This window comes from Tiliqua scincoides, chromosome 14 (assembly GCF_035046505.1).
Source record: "Tiliqua scincoides isolate rTilSci1 chromosome 14, rTilSci1.hap2, whole genome shotgun sequence".
Lineage (NCBI taxonomy): Eukaryota > Metazoa > Chordata > Lepidosauria > Squamata > Scincidae > Tiliqua > Tiliqua scincoides.
The window spans coordinates 13081540-13105063 of NC_089834.1; the positions used below are offsets into that span (position 1 = coordinate 13081540).

A 23524-nucleotide genomic window follows, 5' to 3' on the forward strand; every position below is an offset into this window, starting at 1 on the left:
CAAGCGGCCGTTTCTCGTTTCTACGAGGACGATAAAACTGGCCAGCCGTGTCTGGGCGTGTGCAAACCTCCTGCTTTTAACCTGCAGAAAAGATCCATGTTCTGTCCGCCCGTGACGTAGTGCAAAACTACACAACGCGCAGGTTATGTGCAATTTGCCATCAAGTCCCCCAGAGACATACCATTTCCGCTCCATAGCTTTGTCCGGAAGTCAGAACATACACCTAGTCGGCCCATTAACTAGGAGCCTGCGCAAAAGCCCCAGAAATGGATGGACTAAGCCTTCCCTATAATTTCCAAGATTTCAAAGCAGGCAGTGTTGAGGCACTCTCAGCCTTGAGGACTAGAGGCCTGGTATTTTGCTTTAAAAGGGGGACAGCTGAGCAGAACATGGGCTAACACACTGGCCTGATGCAGTCACTACAGCTGCCATGAACGGATATCCCCTCTCCACCTCACTCCCAGGCTCACTGCAATTTCAGTTCCCGCTATGAGTCAAATTGGGCAAAACTATGGTGACAGTAAAACACAGCTGGAACTGGGTTTCCAGTTTTGGGTTGGCTCTTACTCCACAGCGCTCAAGGTAGCATACAAGCCCCCCCACCCCGCCCACTTTATTTAATCTACACGACAACCCTTTGAGGTAGGCAAAGCTGAAAGACAGGCTGGCCCTAGGTCACCCACGAAGTTTCACAGCCGAATGGGAACAGGAGCGTCATCACTCAGTACTAGTCTTTTGCCCTCTGCTCTTTCAACTCCCATACACCAAATCCCTGTATAGGCACAAGATTTGCAACCAGGAGCAAGACTTCAGCACTGCTAGAGTTCAACACGGAATTTAATAAACACAAGTTAATGCTGTGTTAGAACTCTGCAGCCTTGTGAAAGTATTCAGGAAACAGATGTAAGAAAATGGTTTTTTTATTCCTTCTTTTTTTAAGTTCTGATGTTGTACAAATAAATGCTTTTACTCTGATAATAAGCCTTGGAGCAAGTGGGGGAAAAAAAAATCACAGCACAGCCAGCAATGCAGCCAGACTCAACACCCATAAATACAGGCTGGAGACAGACAAACAAATCACAAAGATTTCTGTACATGATCCATTGCATTTTTTTTCCTCTCTCTCATTTAATGTCACATGTTGACAAATTGCAAAAATGGTCTACAGAAGATGTGAGCAGTTGCTGAGTGTTCAGAAGCATCATTGGAGTGGCCGCCGGTCCCTCACGCTGGTGTGCTTCTAACCATGGGCTTCTAACGGGGGCCGTGCGGGCACAAGGAGCTGGGGCTCGTGGACCCCCTCCCGAAATGCGGAGAAAACAATGCATCTTGAAACAGGTACACAATTCACATTAAAAAAAAAAAGAAAATCAATGACATCCTATATGTATTCCTTTTAAAGGAGAAGGTTGAGCTTTTCTTCTCAATAAAATATTACATTTCATTTAATACTCTGGTACAATACTTCATACGTTGCTGTGGAGGGGCAGGAGAACAACAAGGCAGGGGTGAATGGGAGAGCCATTTCAACCGAGATGAGTACAAAAGGCAAATTTCCCTCACTGATCCGTTAAGCATGGTTGTGACTTAGGGCACAAGCCTAACCAGGTCTAATCAGAAGTTAACTCCTATTTTGTTCAATAGGGTTTACTCTCAAGAAAGTGTGGTTAGGATTGCAGCCTTGGTCAGCAAAGGTGTTCATAAATTAAGAAGGTTTGGACATCACATGGAAAGACAAATTAAAATTCAACCCAATTTACAACCGTACAAGCCCCATCCTAGTCTCCAGGACTGAGCAACACTCCAAATTCCTCCAAGCCAGCGCCATCATGTTCTGCACCTCAGATACTCCCATTCTGCTAGCCACCTAATCTCCCACCCCCACCCCACAACCTACAAGGCCTACCAACCATCATTTGTTAATAAAGGATATCAAAGCAAATTGTCATTTCTGAAAATACATTTCAAGGGGGTGCGGGGAGGGAGAGAAGATTTGGTCTGGAAGATTAATAGAGGGGCTGTTTTTTTGCTTTTAAAAAACTGGATAAAACAAGTCAAGTACGCATCAAAACATTCAGTACGCATCGAAACGATTGCACACAGGTAGACAAGCTCCCTGCAGGGTTTCCCAATTCCGCCAGTAAGTGAGACACACTTTTTCTACATTAAAACCGAGACACGTTTCACCCTTATCCCTAAACAGCTTTGGGAATTAACTGCCCGCACAGGAGTCCAGCCTGTGTGCAGGTCACTGACCTAGGGGTGTGGAAGGCAGAGGGGCAGCCTCCTGGGATGGAACGTGACTTTGTTGTGGCTGCCGCATCAGGAGTGACAGAAGGGTCCAGTTGCCCCTGAATCCAGACACAGCTGAAGCTGGGGATATGCAGTATAGAGGTGGCAGTGAGGTTCTGTGCATTGGTTGCAAGTGCTTGGCACCTTATACAGCAGAGGCAAAGCACACATTCCCCCGAAGCCAACATACAATTACATTTTTAAAAGACATGCTTTAACATCCAGAATGGAAGGGCATCTTCCCAACCAGATCCAGCACGAGAAGCTTAAAAACAACCACTTTATTCCCTTTCGACTTCTCCTGTTCCAAGTATCAACTGAACACAGATAGCTAAAGCTGCGATTCTACACACATGCCCCTATTTGGGAGGACACCCCGTTAAGCCCAAGGGGGCTTACCTCTGAGTAGACATGCCTAGGACTGCACTGCCAACCTCAACCCCACATTGACAAGAGTTGCAATTCCATTTTTGTACATTTGTTACAGAAACTCATTCCAGGACTTTTAAGACACTATAATGCTACATCTCGCTGCCCAGTACAGATGCAGACATGCGGGGCTGACGGAAGGGGGGGTCATCACCTCTTTATGCCTGTGCAACCCGCCCTATTTGGAAAAAATAAGACAAGTGGAGGCGGCCGGGGTGTTTCCCAGAAGTCACCACCAGAGACCGTCATTTTTGGTTCTTAACCAGGCCTGATGATCTGGTTAAAGCGCCTTTCCTTGCACAATCATCAAGGAGGTTCTTTTTTCAAGTTTCAAAAGCAGACATTCAACAGCACGTGCTCAGAGAAGTCAACACATTCTGGAGACCATCAATCTTACTGCTCAGGCTGCCGCTGGGAGGGGGACAGAGAGGATTGCATTTACAGGTGCTCCTTGCACCCCTTCAGCCAGCCTGTCCAGAAGGAGGGTTCTAGGCAGCATTTGGGCCTGGAAGCGCTTGGCTTCTTCCACCTCTGCCTGAAATTGTACAACCCGGCACCAGTCACATTCTACAATTTTCTGGAGGAAGCATTTCAGCGTGAGGACTAGCAGCGACATGGGGGGGGAAGAATGAGCCACACCGCACCCACCCCCCAAAGGACATGCACCATGAATCTTGGCTGCAGCCAATCTGGCTGATGTTCAAAGCACAGGCCATGTCTGCACAACACTCAGAGCGCACTGAGTTGCATTCCTTTAAAGTTCTCCTGTGGGGGTTTAAAAACACAACAGAGCTGTGCCACCCCAACTGTGCATCTCCCCAATAAAAAACACAGCACAAAGAGAGGGCAGGCACAATGGCCATCTTTTAAAGACTCACATATCAGGTGCAGGCCCAACATTTCCGCTTCGAACACTCTGAAAAAGGCAGGAGACGGTGCTGACACAAGGAGAGGCCGGCACTCAGACCCCTGCTGTGACATGGGGGTCTTGGGGTGGGCCAACACGCCCTCTCCCCATCCCCTACCAATGCACTCAGGACCAAACTAGACGCAACATGAACACTTACAAGATTGCCACCTACCGAGTCGGGACCGGGGGCCGTCAAACTCAGTGTTGCCAGCACAGAACAGCAAATGCTCTGCGGGGATTCAGAGAAAGGTCCTTCCCAGCATTACCTGGAGGTGCCAAGGACTTCACCTGGGACCTTCCACATGCAAAGCAGGAGCTCTACCACTGTGCTATGACCCACTGCCAAGTCTAGGGGCTCTTTTCTCAAAAAAGGGCAGGGGTGATTTGGGTCAGGGTCATGGTGAAGGGGGAAGGGGTCTCAACCCAGTCCTCTTGATGATGTTTCCTAACTGAGGTTCCCTTTCTCCAAAGCAGTGATTTGCCGGGGGGGGGGGCGAGGACAAATGAGCAGTTTCGGGGGGATCTGGATCAGGCCTACAGTGCAGAACAAGAGTGAGACACAAACTCCTCTCCTCCCACACCACAACCCCAATCCCGATTGTGCCCCGTCCAACTAGGGCTGCTTTTTGTAAAACCCACCAGGAGTCCCAAAACCCACACTGCTTTTAGTTCGGCCTGCAGTGAAACCTCCCCCCATCTTCACATCATGATGTCGTAAGTAATTATCTGCTAGCATCAGCCAAAGATGGGGTGGCGCAGTGCAGACAAAAGCATAAACATCAGGCCAGTTTTGCTACACATTCCAAAATGGGGAGTTTTCCCAGTCCAGTTCTGAAAAATTTGCATTGGGGGATTTGGCTCGGGGGAGAAGGGAAGAGAGAAAACCACTATGCAGGGAAAGAGGCAATGGATGATGCTGAAGGGAAAAGGACAGGCCGGGGATTCTCCTTTCAGAAAGGATGCAGGGTGAAGCCTTTCCCTTGGATGGCAAGAGGGGCTGCTGACACCCCCACCTGGCTCACGCACGGAGCAAGCTGATGGAGGACAGAAACATCAGCCAGCTCCACTCACCAGTGACCTGCTTCTCACCGGCATCCCTACCTGCCACACAGGCACCCCTGATCAGCCTTAGCTTCGGGGACTCGCTTCATGCCTTCCCCACAGCCAAAACCACCACTGAGCCCTCAATGGCACTTAGCGGCTAATGCACCAGCTAACTCTTGGAGACAGGAGGCGGCAAACAATCCTACGGCCAAGGGGCACCTCACAGGTCGGGCCAGGATACTACGCTGTGGCAACGCAAAACATGAGCCTGCAATAAGAGTTGCAAAGTTCAAAGACAGGAGGCGACTCCGAGGATCTCTCTTCCTCCCAGCCTACCATATCCAAACTAGGCTGCGGGGAAGCGGCAGTTCCAAGCAAGGCGGGTTCAGGGACAGAGTTTTGCCTCTTGAGAAGCCTTCCTTTTCTTTAAAAAAATTCTAGCCCTTATCGGCTACAAGGATACGCTTGAAAGCAGATCGTCAACATCTGATGGGAACCTCAGAAGCCCAGTGGGCAGCTGGGTACGATTTCTAGAGATGAGAAGGTCCACGTTGCCCGCCCTGCCGGCAGTTCACAAAAGAGAGCGACTAAGATGATTACGGGGCTGGGGCACCTTCCTTATGAGGAAAGGCTACGGCGTTTGGGCCTCTTCAGCCTAGAAAAGAGACGCTTGAGGGGGGACATGATTGAGACATACAAAACTATGCAGGGGATGGACAGAGTGGATAGGGAGATGCTCTTTACACTCTCACATAACACCAGAACCAGGGGACATCCACTCAAATTGAGTGTTGGGCGGGTTAGGACAGACAAAAGAAAATATTTCTTTACTCAGCACGTGGTCGGTCTGTGGAACTCCTTGCCACAGGATGTGGTGATGGCGTCTGGCCTAGACGCCTTTAAAAGGGGATTGGACGAGTTTCTGGAGGAAAAATCCATTATGGGGTACAAGCCATGACGTGTATGCGCAACCTCCTGATTTTAGGAATGGGTTAAGTCAGAATGCCAGATGTAGGGGAGAGCACCAGGATGAGGTCTCTTGCTATCTGGTGTGCTCCCTGGGGCATTTGGTGGGCCGCTGTGAGATACAGGAAGCTGGACTAGATGGGCCTCTGGCCTGAGCCAGTGGGGCTGTTCTTATGTTCTTAAGTAGGACAGAACGAAGGAGACGCTGTTTTCAAAAACCACAGAAAAGTGACTCGGAGAAATAACACAAAAATGGCAGAATTCAGCTTTTCTGGGTGCAGACGTATTTCTTTCAAAGCGTGCCGGACACCCAGCCCTGGCCAAACAGCACTGCTTGAAACTTAGGTTTCTGGCTCTCAAGGAGTTCACTAACCTAACCTCAACAGTCCAGACAGCTCTCGTGTCGAGTGGCAACCTCCAGCATGGGCTCAAGGAAAGTCCTCCTGAAACCCCCCTCCCCTACGCATAGAAACTCAGTGGCTCTGGCCCACTCCACAGTCCCAGTCCTGCCTCTGCGGCGCCACTCGCAGGATGGGCTGATGTTTCTGCAGGCCTAGAAGCCTTCCTAGCCCCTTACAACTGCAACACAGGAGCTCAGCAATAACAGCATCTCCTTGGTAAGAGTTACTCAGGAAGAAAGGAAAACCCCGTCAAGCTGGAGGCAGCTTCGGAAAAAAGGCACTTTGAGAAGGCAGAACGTCTAGCTTCAATGGAGCACAGGGTCCAGGCGCTTCTGCAACCTGCTGATCTTTCTCCCCTTCTAAGGCAACGCAAGACAAGAGCTCCCTTTCGCAGGCTCTCCGATCTGCTCAATGGGCAAAGCGATTCCTGAAGCCACAGCTGCCCTGGAGGTCCTATGGGGGGGGCCACTGCAAGGAGTTAGGGGCAAAGACGACAAGGAGAGTCCCACGGGGTCATTCCAAAGGGCATGTTTAGCCTGGTGTTCTGTTTCCAACAGGGGCAAGCAGGGGTCATACGAGCCAAGGATCAAAGCCAAAGCCAGTTTAGGTCACTACTCCGAGAATGCCACCAATGTGGACTCACAAGTCGCACCACGAACATTAGTGCTGCCACCCTCACACACACACACACACCCCCAACAAACACCATCAGCACAGTCCAGCAACTATCGATCGGCTGCTGGGCAAACTCTAGGAAAACAAACAGGGTTTTTCATCTGGTGCAAAAAACGCATCATTGGAAGTTCTAGAAAAGCATCTTCATTTTCAAGCATGAGGACTAGCTACTCGATCAGATGAGCTGATTGACGGGGCTCGTCCAAGAGACCGCCGCCAACTCTCTTCAGAAGCAGGGTGGGAGGGGCAGAGGGCAAAAGAGGGGCATTTCTTATTGGTATAATCCCATTTCGCCCCACAAAGCATGGAAGTTTTTCACTGAACCTACTACCCAGAATTTTTTTTTTTAAGGGTAAGAAACAGATGTTAAAAAAAATTAAGATTTGAAACAGCTTTAAAACTTCTAAATCCAGGAGAAAAAAACAACAAAAATAATCTTTCAAGTATGACATAATATTGGTCTGCACTGGAGGCCAAAGAACCTTCTGTTCCAAACGGGGGGAAAAAAATGGAAACGAAACAAGAATAAAATCAGCTACTGTAGAAATTTGAGAAAAGGCATTAGAGGAGTTTCTCTGAAATATGGTCTTAAGTTCTGCTTATTACTGAAGGGTTAAAACACCATAAATAGAGAGGCTCTACGCAGCGGTCCGAGTCCAGCTCTTCACGGGACACTCGATAAGTAGCTTTTGCTTCACCTTCTGGTTTAAAAACAATAAAATGGATCTTGGGGTTCTGTAAAGGGACAGAAAGAGAGAACCCTTCAGCTGCAGTTGAACAGCCACGGCTATGAATATTCCCAATACAAAAGTCCGGGGATCCCCAAGGATTAGACATACACGGGCCCTCACATAGACACGGGACTTCACATGTGTAGACGTGACCTGGAGAGGCCTGACTAATGGCCTGACTCAGCAGGAGGAAGATCACTTGCTAATCCTCTTCCCAACACTGGCCAACCAAGATGCTCCAAGGGAGCAAGGCCCTTCCCTGCTCTCGCTCCGTGACATCAGTTGGCTGCCTCCAGGCATGGAGGCTCTGTTCAGCCAGCAAGACTAATGGCTTCAGCTAGACCTTTCCTACCCATTAATTTGCAAAACTCCCTTCCTGAAGCCGCCTCCACGTTGGATGCAAGAGGAGATCAAGCGCTGCAACCAGAGGTTGCCCCTGACACCTGGAGCGGGTGACCCCTGGAAATTAAAGTCCCAGCCTTGGTGCCAAGACGGACGCACAAGGATGTGCTTCCCCACAGACCCCCACCCCCATCCCATTGACAGGAGAAGCTGCAAGTCACTGGAGAAGCACCTGCCTTCTCCCACAAGGGCCTTTCCTCTCATAGTCTCATCTGAAGCTTTTCTGCTGCTGCATCAGGCCGACGTTTTCGTAGACTCTCATCGCGTTGTCCTCCCTCATCCTGGAGGAAAGCACAGGAATTTCAAGTTACAACACAACTGCACAGAACGGAGCTCCAGTTTCTCCAGGAACGGTTATACTGGGTGGCCAGTCCCCCCCTCAAGAAGAACAGTTCTGATCACCACCACAGCACTGCCCCAAAGAGGGAGTCAAGAGGGAGGCTCTTCTGAAAGCAGACCATTCACTGTGTTCTAGCTCCCATACACCCTCCACAGTTTCCTCCCTCCCTCCACCTAACTCCTTAATTTTCACGCTTGGATTCTACAATGGGTGCAAACACGCCTTGAGAGTTCAGGCCACCAGAAGGCATAGCCTTTAAAAAGCAAGAACACAGCGTGGGTGGGGGGGGGGCGGACCTGGGGCACCACAAACCACTTACTCAGGGCAGGTGGGAGTCGGAGTACATGGCGGGAGGGGACTCTGGTCTCCGCTGGCCTGGTCCACTAGAGAATATTTTATGTTCGTGTACTCATGTCCTTTCCGCTTGCTCTTCTAGAAATTAAGAGCACACACAAACAAACACAAAAAGGTTTACTAACGTGGCACAAAGCCGTTTTTCTGTCTCTGTTATTTAACAGAACACCACCACCTTCGTGATGACTGACACAGCCCTCGCCAACCTGGACCCACAAAGTACCACAAACAATCACTCCAGGGCTCCTTTGCATTACAAAAGCCATCTGCACACGGCAACCTTCACATATCCCAATGCTCTATGCAGTACGTTAACAGTTCCGCAGCGCTTTCACTTCCTTAACATTGACTTAAAAATTAAGAAAGGGAGGTGTTCGCCAGTGAGTGGTCGTGTTCAAATATTCACAAGCGTCCCAATAAAAATAATTAAAGCTCAAAAAGAGGCATGGATCCTCTTTTGTGCCTTGCCTGGCAGCAGAATTATTCCCAATGCATTCCAATATCCCTAACAAGAATTAATTGCTCCTAATTGGCTGGCAGCATTTTCCAAAGTTATTTCTGACTCTAAGAGAAAAAGCTGGACTAACAACTTGAGTTTCAATTCTTTCCCCTCTCAAAACCTGCTCCATCCTGGACTAAAGACACCCCGGTTTCACCCTGGGCAGCATCCATATGTACCTGCTTTTCAACAGGGTCGTAAACAGGTGAGGAAGCTTTACGAACAGCGGCCACAAGGGGGCAGCAAGACATCCTGTGGACTAGCAACCTGGCGCGACTCGTTAGGGGGGCTGCTTTCTGCAATCTCGAGCACTTTCCTTTTACAGTGCCCCGTGTCGTGCACCCAGCCAACAGACCCCCGCCACTCGCCCAAGAGGCCACACAGAGGTACCTGCTCTTCCTCGATCCGGCGCTGTAGCGTTTCGATGTAGTGCTGCACTGCCATGTAAATAAACCGGTACTGAGCCTCGGTTTGCACCATCCCTGACCGCTGGGACCTCACCATCTGGATAGTCTTCGGGACGTCGATGTCGCAGTCCACGCCTGGGAAAAAGGGTTAGCCAAGAGTTAGTGGGGGGCTCGCCTGGGGTGACAGCCACACCCAAGTTCTCGGGCAGATAGCAATCTAGACCAGCGGCACCTTCAACAGCGAAGGGATTCCCTTCCACGAGTGGCTGCAAACCAGGTCAGACAGTACAAAAAGCAGACCACAGGAGGAGCCAGCAAGAGCCGCCCAAATGCCTCCAGGAAGCCACAAGCAGGGCAGGAAGCCCACAGCCCTTCTCTCTGATATGCCCCAAGGGCCCAGGAAGGCTCCCATGCTCAGTTATTATACACAAGGGCTGCAGGCAGGACTGTGCACCACAAATTCATCTAGTATGGATTTTTATTACTGAAATTTTCTCCACTATCAAACACAACCACACCTTTGATGTTCACCTGGGTTCCCTAACCCAAAATTCTATTCGCTCCTTAAAAGGGAAAGAAAGAAAACCCAAAGGAGGGGAGGGAACAGTGTGGGGAGGAGGGAGAGAATTTACCACCAGCAAAACCTGGGGACAGCCCTTCCAGATCAGTTCTGAGCAGAGCCAGGGCTAGCGGGCACCCAGAAAGAAAGAGCCAGGACATACCTTTCTCTCTGATGATGTCGATGAGGATGTCGATAACGATGAACGTCCCGGTGCGACCAATCCCGGCACTGTTAAGGGGAGGGGAAGGGAGAAGGGTTTCTAACACTTCTGCCTCTTTCATCGTTGAAAGATGTAGCTCAAGCAGAAGAAATAAATGCGCCACTAGACCTGCAATGAACCACGACTGGACCGGCGTCGGCAATGCTCTCTTGCTTGTGGTGAACCTCTTCTAAGAAATCCAGCACCCCACCAGGATCGCTGGGAACGCCGTGGTCAGGCCAGGTCCGGAAGTGATACTGCCACACTGTCCGTTCGGTGTTGCCCTGGGCGAGACGCCACAAAAGAAAAGACACCCTCGTCAGCGCTGGCCTGAAATATGCAGGCCCCCCCCCCCCACAGACTACAAAAACAGAGGAAGCAACAGCAAACGGAGAGGAGAGTAAGAGCAGAAAGGGAGGGGACAGACCTAACCCGCAGCTCAAAAGCAGGCGTTTTCTCTGGGTCTGCTCCTTAAACCTGTGGCTGCCCTCACAAGCAGTCAGTCTACGGAACAGAGACTCCCCAGAGCAGAGAATGCCGCAGACTGACCTGTCCGACCTTCGAAAGTTTGAGTTCTCGTAATGTGTAATCGTGAGCCGCGCTCTCTTTGACGTTTCGGACTCGCATCACGCCATATTCTTTCAGCGCATGTTCGTCCGGCCAGTATTTCACACACTTGCTCTGGAGGACAAGATGTGAGGGGGGGGGGGGGTCAGTGATTTTTTGCTTGCTTTTAATGCCTGGCAGGAACCAGGTTCAACCCAACTCAGAAAGGCTTAGAACTTCTCCTGCTCCTGCTTTTAAAAGACCATACAGTTTAAGTATGCAAAAAAACCACTCCTCGTGGGGGGGGGGTGGCAACGAGAAACCATGTACTACACTCAGCTAGCCCAATGGTTCCCTGCCCCCCCCCAGGATGGAAACTCACCATCTACCCTTATCTGTGCAAACTTGGTTTTGGAAGCACACACACATACACGCTGTGTTTAATCAACAAACCAGATATTCTTGGGATGCGTGAAAGAAAAGAAGAATCTGAAAAGGGTGTGAAATTCTGCTAAGCCAAAAGATGACAGCAGCCAAGAATTGCCTGGAACAGTTCCTAGCAGGATGACAAGCATGTCACAGTCTACTGCAGGGGAAAACAGATGGCCTCTTACATTTTTAAGCTGACAAAAGACACACATCACCCAGGACGAGACACCCCCCCCCCCAAGCCCAGCACCCTGCAAACACACATCAAGAGATCTGCAGCACTGCTCTTGGGACTTGACAATTGTCCCGCAAACACTGCAGGGAGAGAGGGCTTGGCTGCCACCCTGAGAAGAGAGTATGGTGTATAAACAGAGCCTGACCTCCGTGTCTGCCAGAAAGCTCAGAGCCAGATCCTCTGATTTCTGGGGAAGGAACAACAGCAGCCTCATCCGCCAGTTCTCTGAACCAGAGAAGGGGCATCTGCAGCATTACATGCATGACAACTCGCCAGAGGAGCAGCTGTGGGGATAAAACTTGGGGAAGGGCTACCCCATGGGAGAAGCAGCAGCCGACTGGAGCTGGGGGGGGGGGTCTCCTGGAACTCCAGACATGCAGCACTGAGCTGGTAGAAGTAACATCACAAAAGAGCAGCAGGGGGGCTAGCAGGTGGAATGAGCTCAGGAGTGGGGAAGAGAATTCTGAGGACGGCCAACTCCTTCCTACCTCTTTGGGGAAGGAAGGAGACTTAGCAGCTGCAGCCCTCAAAGGCAGCTTTTTTGCCACAAGGCACGTTGGCACTGGATTCGAGAAACCAAGACACGGCAGCATTTGTGCAGCGCTTTCCGAGCGTCCAAAGAGATTCCTGCTGTTATACTTAACAACAGCCTTACAAATATCTTCAGGTTGCGGCTGAGACTGAAAGGCAGCGGCTTGCCCGAGGCCACCCGGTGAATTCACAGCAGGAAGTCCCGATTCACAGCTTGCTCTCTTAGCCATTCCACGGCACTAGCCCTCTTAAAGGTGACAGGCTGGGAGACTGACAAAATCAGAGCTGAGGACTAACACCTCGGCTTCTTTCTAAAAGCGATTAGGTTTTCCAGCTCGAGCAGAATTCAGGGCCGTATGAGGAAAGACAGGTGCAATGACATAACCGGGGGGAAGCAGGGAGCAGGCTTTACCTTTCCCCTCTCCACTTCCTTCGTGGTCATGACGATCACGCGGGAGTTCTCCTGGAAGACCATCCTCCAGAAGTCGTTCACAGTGTTCTGCAAGCAGCCCTGGGTGGCGATGTAGCTTTTCTTGGGCTTTGCGTTGTTGCACTTGTTTTCAAACTCCGGCTGCAGGGTGAGACAAAAGGCCTTCAGGCGGGGGGGGGGGAAGCAGGACTATGTCAGGGACCCAGGACCCAGAGTCAGGACACATCCATACAAGCCTACCGCCATCATGCACCTCAAAAAAATACCCCAGGGAGAATGCCAAGCTCACCCCTTCTCTCAAACACACGTGTTCTGAGTACGGGGGGGGGCTTTTTGTCCGGTACACCAGATTACAGGACTGCCCCCTCTCCTAAAGCCTGGAGCAGCAGAGCCCAGAAGCCAATTTCTCTCCTTGCCTGCGCTATGGGGACCTCTGGCCATCCTTGACAACTCTCCCCACTGGATAAGAAGTCAGTCACTATCCCACCCCCCACAAGGCATTGAGACTTGTGGGAGGTGCCTCCAGACCCCTCCTTCCAAGGATGAATGTCAGCCTCCCCCCCCCACACACACACACAAGCCAAGGCCCTCCTTACCATGATAATATTGGCATTTATGTAATCGGAAACAGGCTCGTTCGGGTCGCCATCGTGCAGGACAACTCTGGTGTGATCGACTAGAGAGGCGAAGGAAGAGAGTGAGAGAGAGGGACGGGCGCACAGTGCTCGACACTTGCTTGCCAAATCAGGCCCCCAGCAGTGGCTCAGCTTGTGTCCACGACAGGCAAGCGTTTCAAGCAGGAGCCCACCCCAGTTAGGGATGCTACCAGGGACTGAGCCAGGGGCCTCCTACATGCAAAACAGAGACCCCACTGCTGAACTACAGGCTCTGAAGGCAGAGGAGGCCAGAAGTTCCCAGGACAAATCTCAGGGACAAGAAGACCTCAAGGCATCACTCACAAGGCAAAATATTCTTATATCTGTTCTTGTTTTTGTTTTCCTGCCGCTGCCCTTCTTTACGACTGTACAGGAGTTTGCATTCTTGCTGCTGGAGGGTCTAAGGTAAAAAAAAAACAAAAACAGTGCAGGAGATTAGTCTGACCTCTTTTCCCAACCCTGTTGCACCCACAGCCTCTCCACCCTGCCCCCCGCCAGAGAAAAACAACCAATAGTCAAAGGTAGCTGCTCTGTTCTCCCAGGAAGGGTGTTCTCTTCTGACCACGAGCTTCAGAACAGCAGCTGGAGCAGAGCGGCAGAGCCATCAACAGCCTGAAGGCAACCCACGACTGCCACAGAGGAATTAACGGTGACAGTAACAGGTAGAACAAGCCACCCAATAAATCAGAGAGCCCTGCCGCTCTTTCAGAAGAGCCGAGACACATTTACAGCCTTCGCCTAACCTAGTTTTGCCCATTGAAATAAGGTGGGCAGGGGCTGAAGTCCGCAAGCGCTCACCACCCTGCGATCCACTGAGCTGTGCTGGGCCTCGACCCACACATACTCAGCCTTCAGCTGGCATTAGCGCTGCTCTAATTGCCTTCCTTAGCAATATTTAAAGCAACGCTTTTCCTGCCACAGAGAGCCAAGCGCTCCATAGATTTTGCAGTCTTTGCAATGCAGCCACAAGCGGTCCCTGGAGACCGGAACCGGGAGAGATCAGGCGACGCCATGGCTCCCCCTGGTGGCACCGCAACGCCATGGCCCAGAAACTTGCCTTTGCAGGAACCCACCGCAGCCAAATGGCAGGCCGAGGAGTCCTTGCAACTTCCGGCAGGTGGACCTGGTTCCCCCCAATTACCTCAAATTCTTCCCAAAAGCCTTGCTTGACTTTATCGGTAGTCTCCGCCAGCTTGCTCAGCTCCCGCACTCGGCTCTCGATCTCGGCTGCGTTGATGCGGGTGGTGTTGAGGGGCTGGTGGCGAGAAAGGGAGGTGGATTACTTCTCTCAGAGCATGCTGGAAACAGCCGTCTGGCCCCAGAGGGACTCTGCTTCTGGCCTCCTGGGAGCTCTGTACCCTTAAGCTGCAGCACCCCTACAGAAGACAACAGGCCTAATGGCGTGCAGAACGCTTGGCCTTCCTCAACCCCCCCTCCTGAGACTGGCCTCCCCACCTACAGATCATCCTCTCCCTGCCAGGCTATGGTCTGGACCAAACAACACCTGCTAAGAGCAGCTGGCAGCCTCCACTCCTTCCCCGACCCCAGCTGGTCCCTCTGCAAGAGAAGCCCTGCTGTGTTCAACTGAGTGACTGCTTCTCGCAGAGACCAGCCAGGTGTTAAAGGAGCAACAAGCAGGACTTGAAGGCAATATCCACCCACTTAGCAGACTTCCGGTGCCTTGGCATACCTAGACTTCAGCCAGCCATCATAGCTCATTGCCTGCAACAGATCTCTTTTCTTCTTCAACAAACTGGTCTGATAACTCTGGAAGCCATCAGCCTCCACCCCGTTGTGGGACAGCGAGGTCCACCGGACCCCCACAGGCCTCCTCCAGGCTTGCTGCCTGCCTCGCTTGCCTGGACTGCCTTTGGTCGTGGACCTCAGCTGCTCTCTCAATCCAGAAAGAGGGACGGATCTCTCTGTGGTTTTGGTGTTTCCAGACACGGCCCTTTTGCTTTACAAGAATTAGGATTTCAACTTAAGACAGAGACATTGACCCCTTTCGGGAGCTGCTGGTTCTCAATAGCTTGAGAGAGAGAGAGAACCACTTCCTCAAAAACTCATTATTGTGGAACCTGAATACTTAAGAAGTTCCCCCATAACTATTTATGGGGGAATGATATAGGTGTAACAGTCTCCAAAACACTGGAGTAAAAAGTATGCCTTACTTGAGAGTTTATCCCCAAGAGAACCCCAACATTGACAGCTCTATCACTGGCATTTGACCCACTAGCCTGAATAAGCCTCAGGATTGTGTCCCAAGTTCAGCAGTCCCTAAGTGGGACTTTCTCATGACTAATTCAACTCCAGATACTGCCCATGGACAGCACATTTAGTATGGGAAATGTTCTATGGACAGCTGCCTGTATTTCTGAGTTTGGGGCTGTGCCATCCCTGAAATATACTGGTCCAAAGCAACTGCAGCACCTGTTCAAATAATGCAAACTAATACGTACTTTAATTGACTGCTTGTGCTACTGAATGCTTTAGACTGACATTATCTATTCACTACTAGACTTCCTCTAGCTGGCCACCGATTGTTCCTGCTCACTACCGGAAAGCATTTCCAACTCAACCAGTTAAAAAAACTCAATTATAAGTTCTCGAAACCACCAAGATGGACAACCTTACAGGCAAGACGCACAGAAAAAATGGACTCTGCTCTCGCGTGGAGGAAAATGGACTATTTTCTAGCTGTGGTAGTCTCCCCACATGAACTATGTTATTAATGTTAATCAACATTATTTCAGGACTGAATGATGTCAGCCAGGCCTTTCAAAAGCTCATCCACCCAATGCTATAAATACCACCCCACGATGTGGGTTTTCTGGGAAATGGCTCCAGCTATTTTTGGAGGGCCAGAGCCTCTCTGCTCTGCATACGCTCTTGGGGACACGAGCACATTCGAAGGGCTTCTCTCACCTGCTTCAGCTGAAGGACTGTCCCCAGCGTTTCCACCATGGGGTTCTTCTTGTAATGTTCCACGAGGTCTGTCAAGGAGTCAAATTTCTCTCCACCGCCGACATCGTACTTCAAATCCTTCGGAAAAGAAAGGAAGGAGGGGCACTCAGTAGCCACACCCTACCCAGAGGCCTCAACTTGCTTACTGGCAGACCTACGCTCTCACCCAATAAAGAAAATTTGAATGGGGCAAACCAAAGCTTGTTGACTCAGAAATGCATCCAAATAGCCTGGCGGATCATTAGCCCAAAGTTAGCCAGTCTAGTCCAGCACCCCTGTTCAATGGCCCCAGAAAGCCCCCAGCAGTCAACAGGACTTCCTTGGGACTGGAAGACACCATCAAATCTATCGGTCAAAAATATTTAATCAAGAATGAGAACTTACTCTCAAGAAAGCATTTAGGGTGGCAGCCAGAGTCAGTCAAGTTACTTTCAAAGACCAAATTTCCAGAAGACTGAAAAAAACCATTTTGAAGGGAAAAAGGCATCCACTTAATGGTTTTTAGGAGATGGCTCCAAGGTGTGTGTTGCGCAAGGTCTCACCTGGGAAGAGGCATTCTGTCCCATACAACAGAAGAGGCATCTCCCTTTACTCCCTTACCCAGGGGGGATCTTATGGTAACCTGCCACCTGCAGCTTCTATAAGGATCACGTTGTCTAAAAAATAGTTGTCTTAAAAAACAATTAAATCACCAACCCTTGACTTGCTTGCCTTCCCAGTAGAGAAAGGAACAGCAGCCAAGCTCTCAACCTCAAGGTTCAACGGCTCCCGACCCCAGCCTGATGCTTCTAAGATTCCACCCATAACCCCCTGAGCTTCCTTGGCCTGCCACAGCCCTGGGCCCATACCTGGCACCGGATCATGACGTGTGTGACTTTAGACTTCCCGTCGTTGCTCTCGCCCTTGTCGTCCCCCGTTCGGACAGAGAGGACAAAGTCTCCGGGGTGGCTCTGGCTCTCCCGGACAAGGAAGCTGCCATGCTTCCCTTTCTCGGTTAGCAGCTTCTCCGCTTCCTTTCCGGAAAGGTGCCCGTGGAACCATCTTTGGGAAGACAGTGGAACAAGACTAGTTGTTTCTTGCTGCCATGTCACCTGCCCTTGGCCACAGAGTCTGCCTATGGCAGCTTCCCTCCTACAGCTAATAACAGCTGGGGAGAGGGCCCCTGTACCAAGGAAGAGGACTAAATATCACCCCTCCCACACACACACACACTGCAGTCCCAATCCTGGAGGGCAAACCATTCACTCCTTGGTTGCTATTTAATTTCAAAAAAACACGTGCTTAGTTATGCTTTCGGTCAGTTTGGAACCCTTTCCATAAGAGTTCTGTGAACGGAAGGCATATTGCCCTTCATCCTGGACCACCTACCCTGCCCAGTCTCTGCTCCTCTGCAGCACCACCACAGTCCGTGGTCCAAGGATGGCAGTGCAGCTATTAGTCCAGTAGAGATCGGTTGACACAAGCAGCCAATGAGGTCTCAACTAAAGCCTTCCAAAGCCACTGACTACAAGCAACTTCTTCAGTCTGGACGCCTAGACTCTTGGCGGCAGACTGAGCTGCTTGCCAAGCCACTGTCCAGGTTAGCTGGGGGCCCACCAACTTCCACCTTCCCTTCATCTCATCAGGAAGTCACTTCGCTTGGCCTTCTCGCCCTGCCCAGTTGACTAATGGCCCTGCTTTCACCTCTCTCACCTTTCAGATGTGGGATCAGCACAGTTGAGAGGATACTTCAGCTCGATCACATCCCCATTCTTCTCCTTGAGCTGCCCGTGATGTTCCATGTAGTACTGGACCAGCTCTGCCAGGGTGGCAAATTTCTCCCCTCCATAGAGGTCATAGTAGTCGCCTGTATTCTGGATCTTGATGTGGGTGACTGCGCCATTCCGCCTGCCGCAGGACACAGGCAAAACATGAAAAAGCTGCCTTTCTCCAAGTCAACCATCAGTCCCAACTTGCTCAACAGTTTCTCCACTGACTGTCTGCAGCCCTCCAGGGTTTCAGGCAAGGGTCTTTCCTAGTCCTACCTAGTGATGCTGCTGGGGACAAAACCTGCATATAAAGCTACAAAGCTCGTCTTGGAAGGAGGAAGAACCACAGACTGCAAGAGACTCACAGTCTCTTGACAAGCCACTGACTTACCGAACGGAAAGAGTGAAATCTCCAGGGTTGCTTTTGCTGGGTCGGGCCAGGAAGCTGCCATCAACTCCTCGGGTCAAGAGCAGGTTTTCTGCTTCTACTCCAGTGATATTCGGGTGAAACCATCTAGAGGGAAGAAAAGATGCAAGAAAAGAAAGGAAACATCTTACATTTCGTGCTTAGGCACCTAAGATGACCCTACCAAAGAGATGTGAACCGTCAGCAACATTACAAATTAAATCTGGGGAACTCAGTAGTCCCTTAATTCTTTTCATGGCCCACGTGCTTGCATGTTTTTGTCATTTAAGACATGGTGACAGATCAAAAGGAAGCAAAGACAGACAGAAGAACCAGCTCTCCTATATGCTGCAGTAGTTTCCCTGCCTGGGTCCCCGAGGTCTCTCAATGCCATGTCCCCTGTTGCCTTAAATCCTCTCTCAAAAACCACTTTCTCCAATACAGACTCTGGCCCGACTCCTAGTCGCCTTCCTCTGCTGCAAACAAGCCAAAGAGCAAATGAAATAACTGCATAGTCTCTCCCAATTCATCCCTTGCCTCCATGTCTTTCCGCTTGTACTGATCACCGATGGTTAGCCCCTCGGGGGAAGGACCTCATCCTAAAGAGCCAAAGGCTTAAATTGTGCCATAGAAGCCCCCCATTATGCACATACAACCTCATGTTTCACCAACGCAAGCCAAGCAGCTACGGAAGGCGACAGAAGAACTTCTCCTACAGCTAGAGAGTCTCTGTGCTGGCAGGTTCCTCCAAAGCGCCTACTCTGGGAGGCTTATAAGAGTCCCTGCTCCATTCCAGTGAGGTGGCAATATCTCACCCTGAAGTGACCGGCCCCCAGATATCCTCTAGGTCTTCACCACCCACAGCCATCCTTTCCTATGACTAATACAAAACCTTCTGGCCAGCAGAGGCCTCCACACCTTTCACCCAGAATTTGCCAGCCTCATCTGGTTTTATTTTTAGAAGTTTGGTTAATTAAGCCAACCATTTCGGCTCAAGCTGCACTTTCCACCCCAGGGCGGAATCTCAGACCCCCTGAAAGGCCTAAGCAAGCTATTATTGGGCATGTCACGGCACTAAAGAAAATGGAAACTAAGAAATGGGTCCCTGCCTCAAAAGTGCTTCCAATCCAGGTTTAGAGTTGCGTGGGCACAAAAGCCACAGCCCAAAGAATCCAGAAAGTCAGCAAGCCAACAACCACCTACTGTTGAAGCAACCGCCACCCCTCAAAAGCATGACACAAAAGCCACATTTTAACTTGGCACCTGACAGAATATAGCAAGGGTCTCCAGAGGAAGAACATTTTATAACACTGGTGACTCTGCTAAACAGGCTCTGCTGTACCTTGGATGACAAAGGGCACAATTCTAACCCCTTATGTCAGTGCTTTCCAGCACTGGCATAGCAGTGCCAATGGGACGTGTGCTGCATCCTGCAGCTGGGTGTCACTTACGGAGGCCTCCTCAAAGCAAGGGAATGTTCGTTGCCTTACCTCAGAGCTGCATTGCCCTTATGTCAGTGCTGGAAAGCACTGACATAAGGGGTTAGGATTGCGCCCAAAGGCACCTGTAGCAGGGCTTGGATGATGGTTAAAGCATATGGGAAGGCACTCAAGGGTGAAGGAACTCCTTTAGGAATAAACCAGGTCCCCACACAGTGAGAATTTTAAAGGTGAGAACCAGCACCTTGGACAGAGCCTGGAAACCAAGAGGTGATTAATGCAAGTTCCACAGACTCAAGGTGATAGGTTCCCAACAAGCAGTCCCTGTTGACAGCCAACAGATGTTTTTAAGTGCTATTATCATTAGTAATTAATATAGCACTTCAACACAGCACTTAAGAGGGAAGGGAAAAGGGCTCTCCCCAAAAGAGGGGGCAGATCTCAGAAGAGGTACAACAGAGACAACAGAAGAAGGGGAATGGTGGTAGCATCAATATTATTATTATTATTATTAACAACAGTATGTATATACCGCTTTTCAACTAGAAGTTCACAAAGCGGTTTACAGAGAAAAATCAAATAACTAAATGGCTCCCTGTCCCAAAAGGGCTCACAATCTAAAAAGATGCAAATGAATACCAGCAGGCAGCCACTCAAACAGACAGTGCTGGGGTGAGGTGGGCCAGTTACTCTCCCCCGGTTAAAAAAAAGGAGCATCGACTTGAAAAAGTGCCTCTTACCCAATTAGCAGGAGTTAATCAATAGGGAACACTACACAATTATTTTGTGTGCTTTGGTTTAGTTGCAACTGGGTGACAGGATTAAGGGGGTTGCACCAAAGGCTTCAACGGTGGGTTTTAAACCCCTAAGGTTTTAAGGGATCTTTAAGGGCACCCCCCAACGCAAAGTAGTCAGTACAGACGATTTGCAGAGGGTAGAAAGCTCTGTGCTAAGTGCCTTTGCAGGCTCCAGGAAAAGAAGACCCGGTTGAGGGCAGCAGCTTGCAAATCACTTCTCACCATTCCCACCCCCACTGCCCATTCCCCAAACACCTCCTTTCCTCTGACCTTCTACCACCACAACGCACCTTAAGAACTTTCCAGTTCACAGACTTAGAATGAGAATTAGGGGCAACATCTGCATGAACGTCACAATATTTTGAGGGGTCTTTGGGGAGGGGGGCACTGTGGGAATTAAAGGATCAGTGGGGTCCTTTACCCCACAACCCAGACCACGTAGTAGAACCTGGAGGAAGAGCAGAGTTTCCGGATGCTTGCCTGAGGCTGCCTCTCTATTTGTGGCATTTGTTCTAAGGCTATCTGGTGCTCCAGGTATATTTGGCTCAAAGTGGGAAGAGCCATTTGTCAGAAGCCTGGAATAGAAAGACGGGGGGGTGTATCGAGTCAGCCGTAGGCTAAGATGTTCCGGAGAAGGGAACGGAAATGCACTCAGCAGACTTCAGACTGACAGTAAACCCAGCTCCAAGGTTTGGGGAGAGTCCTGCAACCACTTGCAATTTTATGCGGCATGTATTACAGAGAGAGAAAGGTGGATGGGTCAGCAATAAAAATTAAGGACTTTCAGGTGCTCTCCTAAGCACTCTCGTTAGGGAGTGGGCCCCACTAGACACAGTGAAAATTATTTTTGAGTAAGCACACCTAGGATTCTGCCATTAGAAGGAGTTTGTCAATATGACAGTCTACAACACTGCAGTTCTATTTGATTGTTAATATCAGTTATTGTTAGGCTATTAGACTATTATCTAATAGACTTTATTATTAACAACAACAACAGTAACAACAATAATACATGTATTCATAAACCGCCTTTCTCAGTCATCAGATTTCTCCTCAGACTTTATTCAGGCGGTTGACATGGGCAGGCTGTTCTAAATCCCCGTAGGGATTTTTACAATCAAAGAAAGGTTCTATCTTTCAAGAACCACAACATTTCAGATGGATCTTTCTGATCTGGTATCACATTCTGGCCTCCGGTTTCCTCCCACGCAAGCTGACAAGCAGCTCCTTCATCTCTCACATGGAGGGCAGCCAAGACGCTTCTCCGCTCGCACCAAAGAGCAGGTGGAATACCTCGGCTCAGCTTGTCAGCTGCTTCAAGGTCTCACCATTCACAGTGCCGGTGGCCTCGAACTGGCGACTTGCGGATGTTATCTTCAGGCAAACGGAGGCTCTACCCTCTAGACCAGACCTCCTACCCTGCCTAGACTTTCTAAAAGTCTAATATATTTGACTCTAGACCAGTGTTTCTCAAACTGTGGGTCCGGACCTACTAGGTGGGTCGTGAGTCAATTTCAGGTGGGTCCCTGTTCATTTCAATATTTTATTTTTAATATGTTAGACTTGATGCTACCATAGCATGTGACTGCATTTGGGAAAACAGATCTGTACTTTTAACAGACTACTATGTATATGATTTTAACAATGATAGTAAATAGGACTTACTCCTGGGTAAGCGTAGGTAGGATTGCAACCTAGGATTGTTAAAAATTTCCCTGCTGCTCGATGATGTCACTTCTGGTCATGACATCACTTCCGGTGGGTCCCGACAAGATTGTTTTTCCAAAACGTGGGTCCCAATGCTAAATGCACGAGAACCACTATTGTCTAAAGGTTATTGTTAACGAATGAGGAACAAGAACAGACAAAAGATGCTATGAACCAGTGCAGACCACTGGTCCATTTAGCCCATGAAATCTCCTACAGCTAGCAGCCACTCTCCAGGACTCAGATCTTCTGGGATCTTCTGAATGCAAAGCTCCTCCACCTACTTCAGGACCAGACTCTGACCGGGCTCCTCAGCTCAGCAGCGCCTACTTGCATTGACTGATATTCCCTCTTCAGGGTCACAGTCCTTCCCAGCCTTACCCAGAGATATCACCACAGACTGAACTCAGAGACCTTCTAACAGGCAGAGAAGCTGCTCCATCTGAGCTGCAGCTTCTTTCGTGAAGGTGGCAAAGGTTTACTTTGCTACCTATTAACAGAGGTATCTATGAACAGGCTTTCCACCTCCATTCCTGCTATGGCAGCGGAACAGACTGCCAAGGGAGGTGCTGGATTCTCCCTCACTGATGATCTTCAAGAGCAAGCTCGACAAGCACCTGCTAGGGAGGCCTCAGGTTCCCCCACCCCACACTGAGGGGAGGGGGCCTGCATCCCCTTGGGGGGGGCCTGAGGCTCCCCCTCCCCACAGAAGGGGAGGGGCCTGCAGCCCTTTGGGGGGCCTGAGGCTCCCCCGCCCCATAAAGAGGGGAGGGGCCTGCATCCCCTTGGGGGGGGCCTGAGGCTCCCCCGCCCCACAGAAGGGGGAGGGGTCTGCATCCCCTTGGGGGGCCTGAGGCTCCCCCACCCCACAGAAGGGGGAGGGGTCTGCATCCCCTTGGGGGGGCCTGAGGCTCCCCCACCCCACAGAAGGGGGAGGGGTCTGCATCCCCTTGGGGGGCCTGAGGCTCCCCCACCCCACAGAAGGGGGAGGGGACCTGGATTCCCTTGGGGGGGCCTGAGGCTCCCCCACCCCACAGAAGGGGAGGGGCCTGCAGCCCTTTGGGGGCCTGAGGCTCCCCCACCCGATAAAGAGGGGAGGGGGCCTGCATCCCCTTGGGGGGGCCTGAGGCTCCCCCACCCCACAGAAAGGGAGGGGCCTGCAGCCCTTCGGGGAGCCTGAGGCTCTCCCACCCCATAGAGAGGGGAGGGGCCTGCACCGTGGGGGGCCTGCAGCTGCGGGGCGGGGCCTGCGCTCCTACCTCCTCGAGGTCATCTTCCCTACGGCCTCCTCAGGTGGGGCTCGGCGGGCTGGCGGGGCGCCTGTCCCGGGAGGGCCGCCTCCACCCACCCGGGCCCAGCCGCATCCAGGCCGAGGTGGAGGGAAGAGGCACAGTGGAGATCCACAAAGCGCCGCGTCGCAGCCCC

At 50.8% G+C, this 23524-nt stretch overlaps 1 protein-coding gene across 3 annotated transcripts; it reads right to left on the reverse strand.

Moving 5' to 3' along the window:
* Window positions 1-904: 904 nt before the first annotated feature.
* Window positions 905-23524, reverse strand: PTPN11 (protein tyrosine phosphatase non-receptor type 11). 3 transcript variants are annotated; one of them, XM_066609569.1, is made up of 16 exons: window positions 23359-23524; window positions 18142-18264; window positions 17695-17889; window positions 16851-17043; window positions 15964-16080; window positions 14180-14293; window positions 13342-13438; window positions 12979-13058; window positions 12365-12523; window positions 10761-10892; window positions 10341-10495; window positions 10173-10240; window positions 9434-9585; window positions 8510-8622; window positions 8027-8131; window positions 905-7452 (listed from the first exon to the last, which is right to left on the reverse strand). In XM_066609569.1, exons 1-15 carry the CDS (start codon window positions 23370-23372, stop codon window positions 8059-8061), a joined length of 1785 nt encoding a protein of 594 aa, XP_066465666.1. In that variant the 5' UTR covers window positions 23373-23524; the 3' UTR covers window positions 905-7452; window positions 8027-8058. The 3 variants fall into 3 exon arrangements, with proteins under 3 accessions (XP_066465666.1, XP_066465663.1, XP_066465665.1); XM_066609566.1 differs by having other exon boundaries at window positions 12365-12544; XM_066609568.1 differs by having other exon boundaries at window positions 8023-8131; window positions 12365-12544.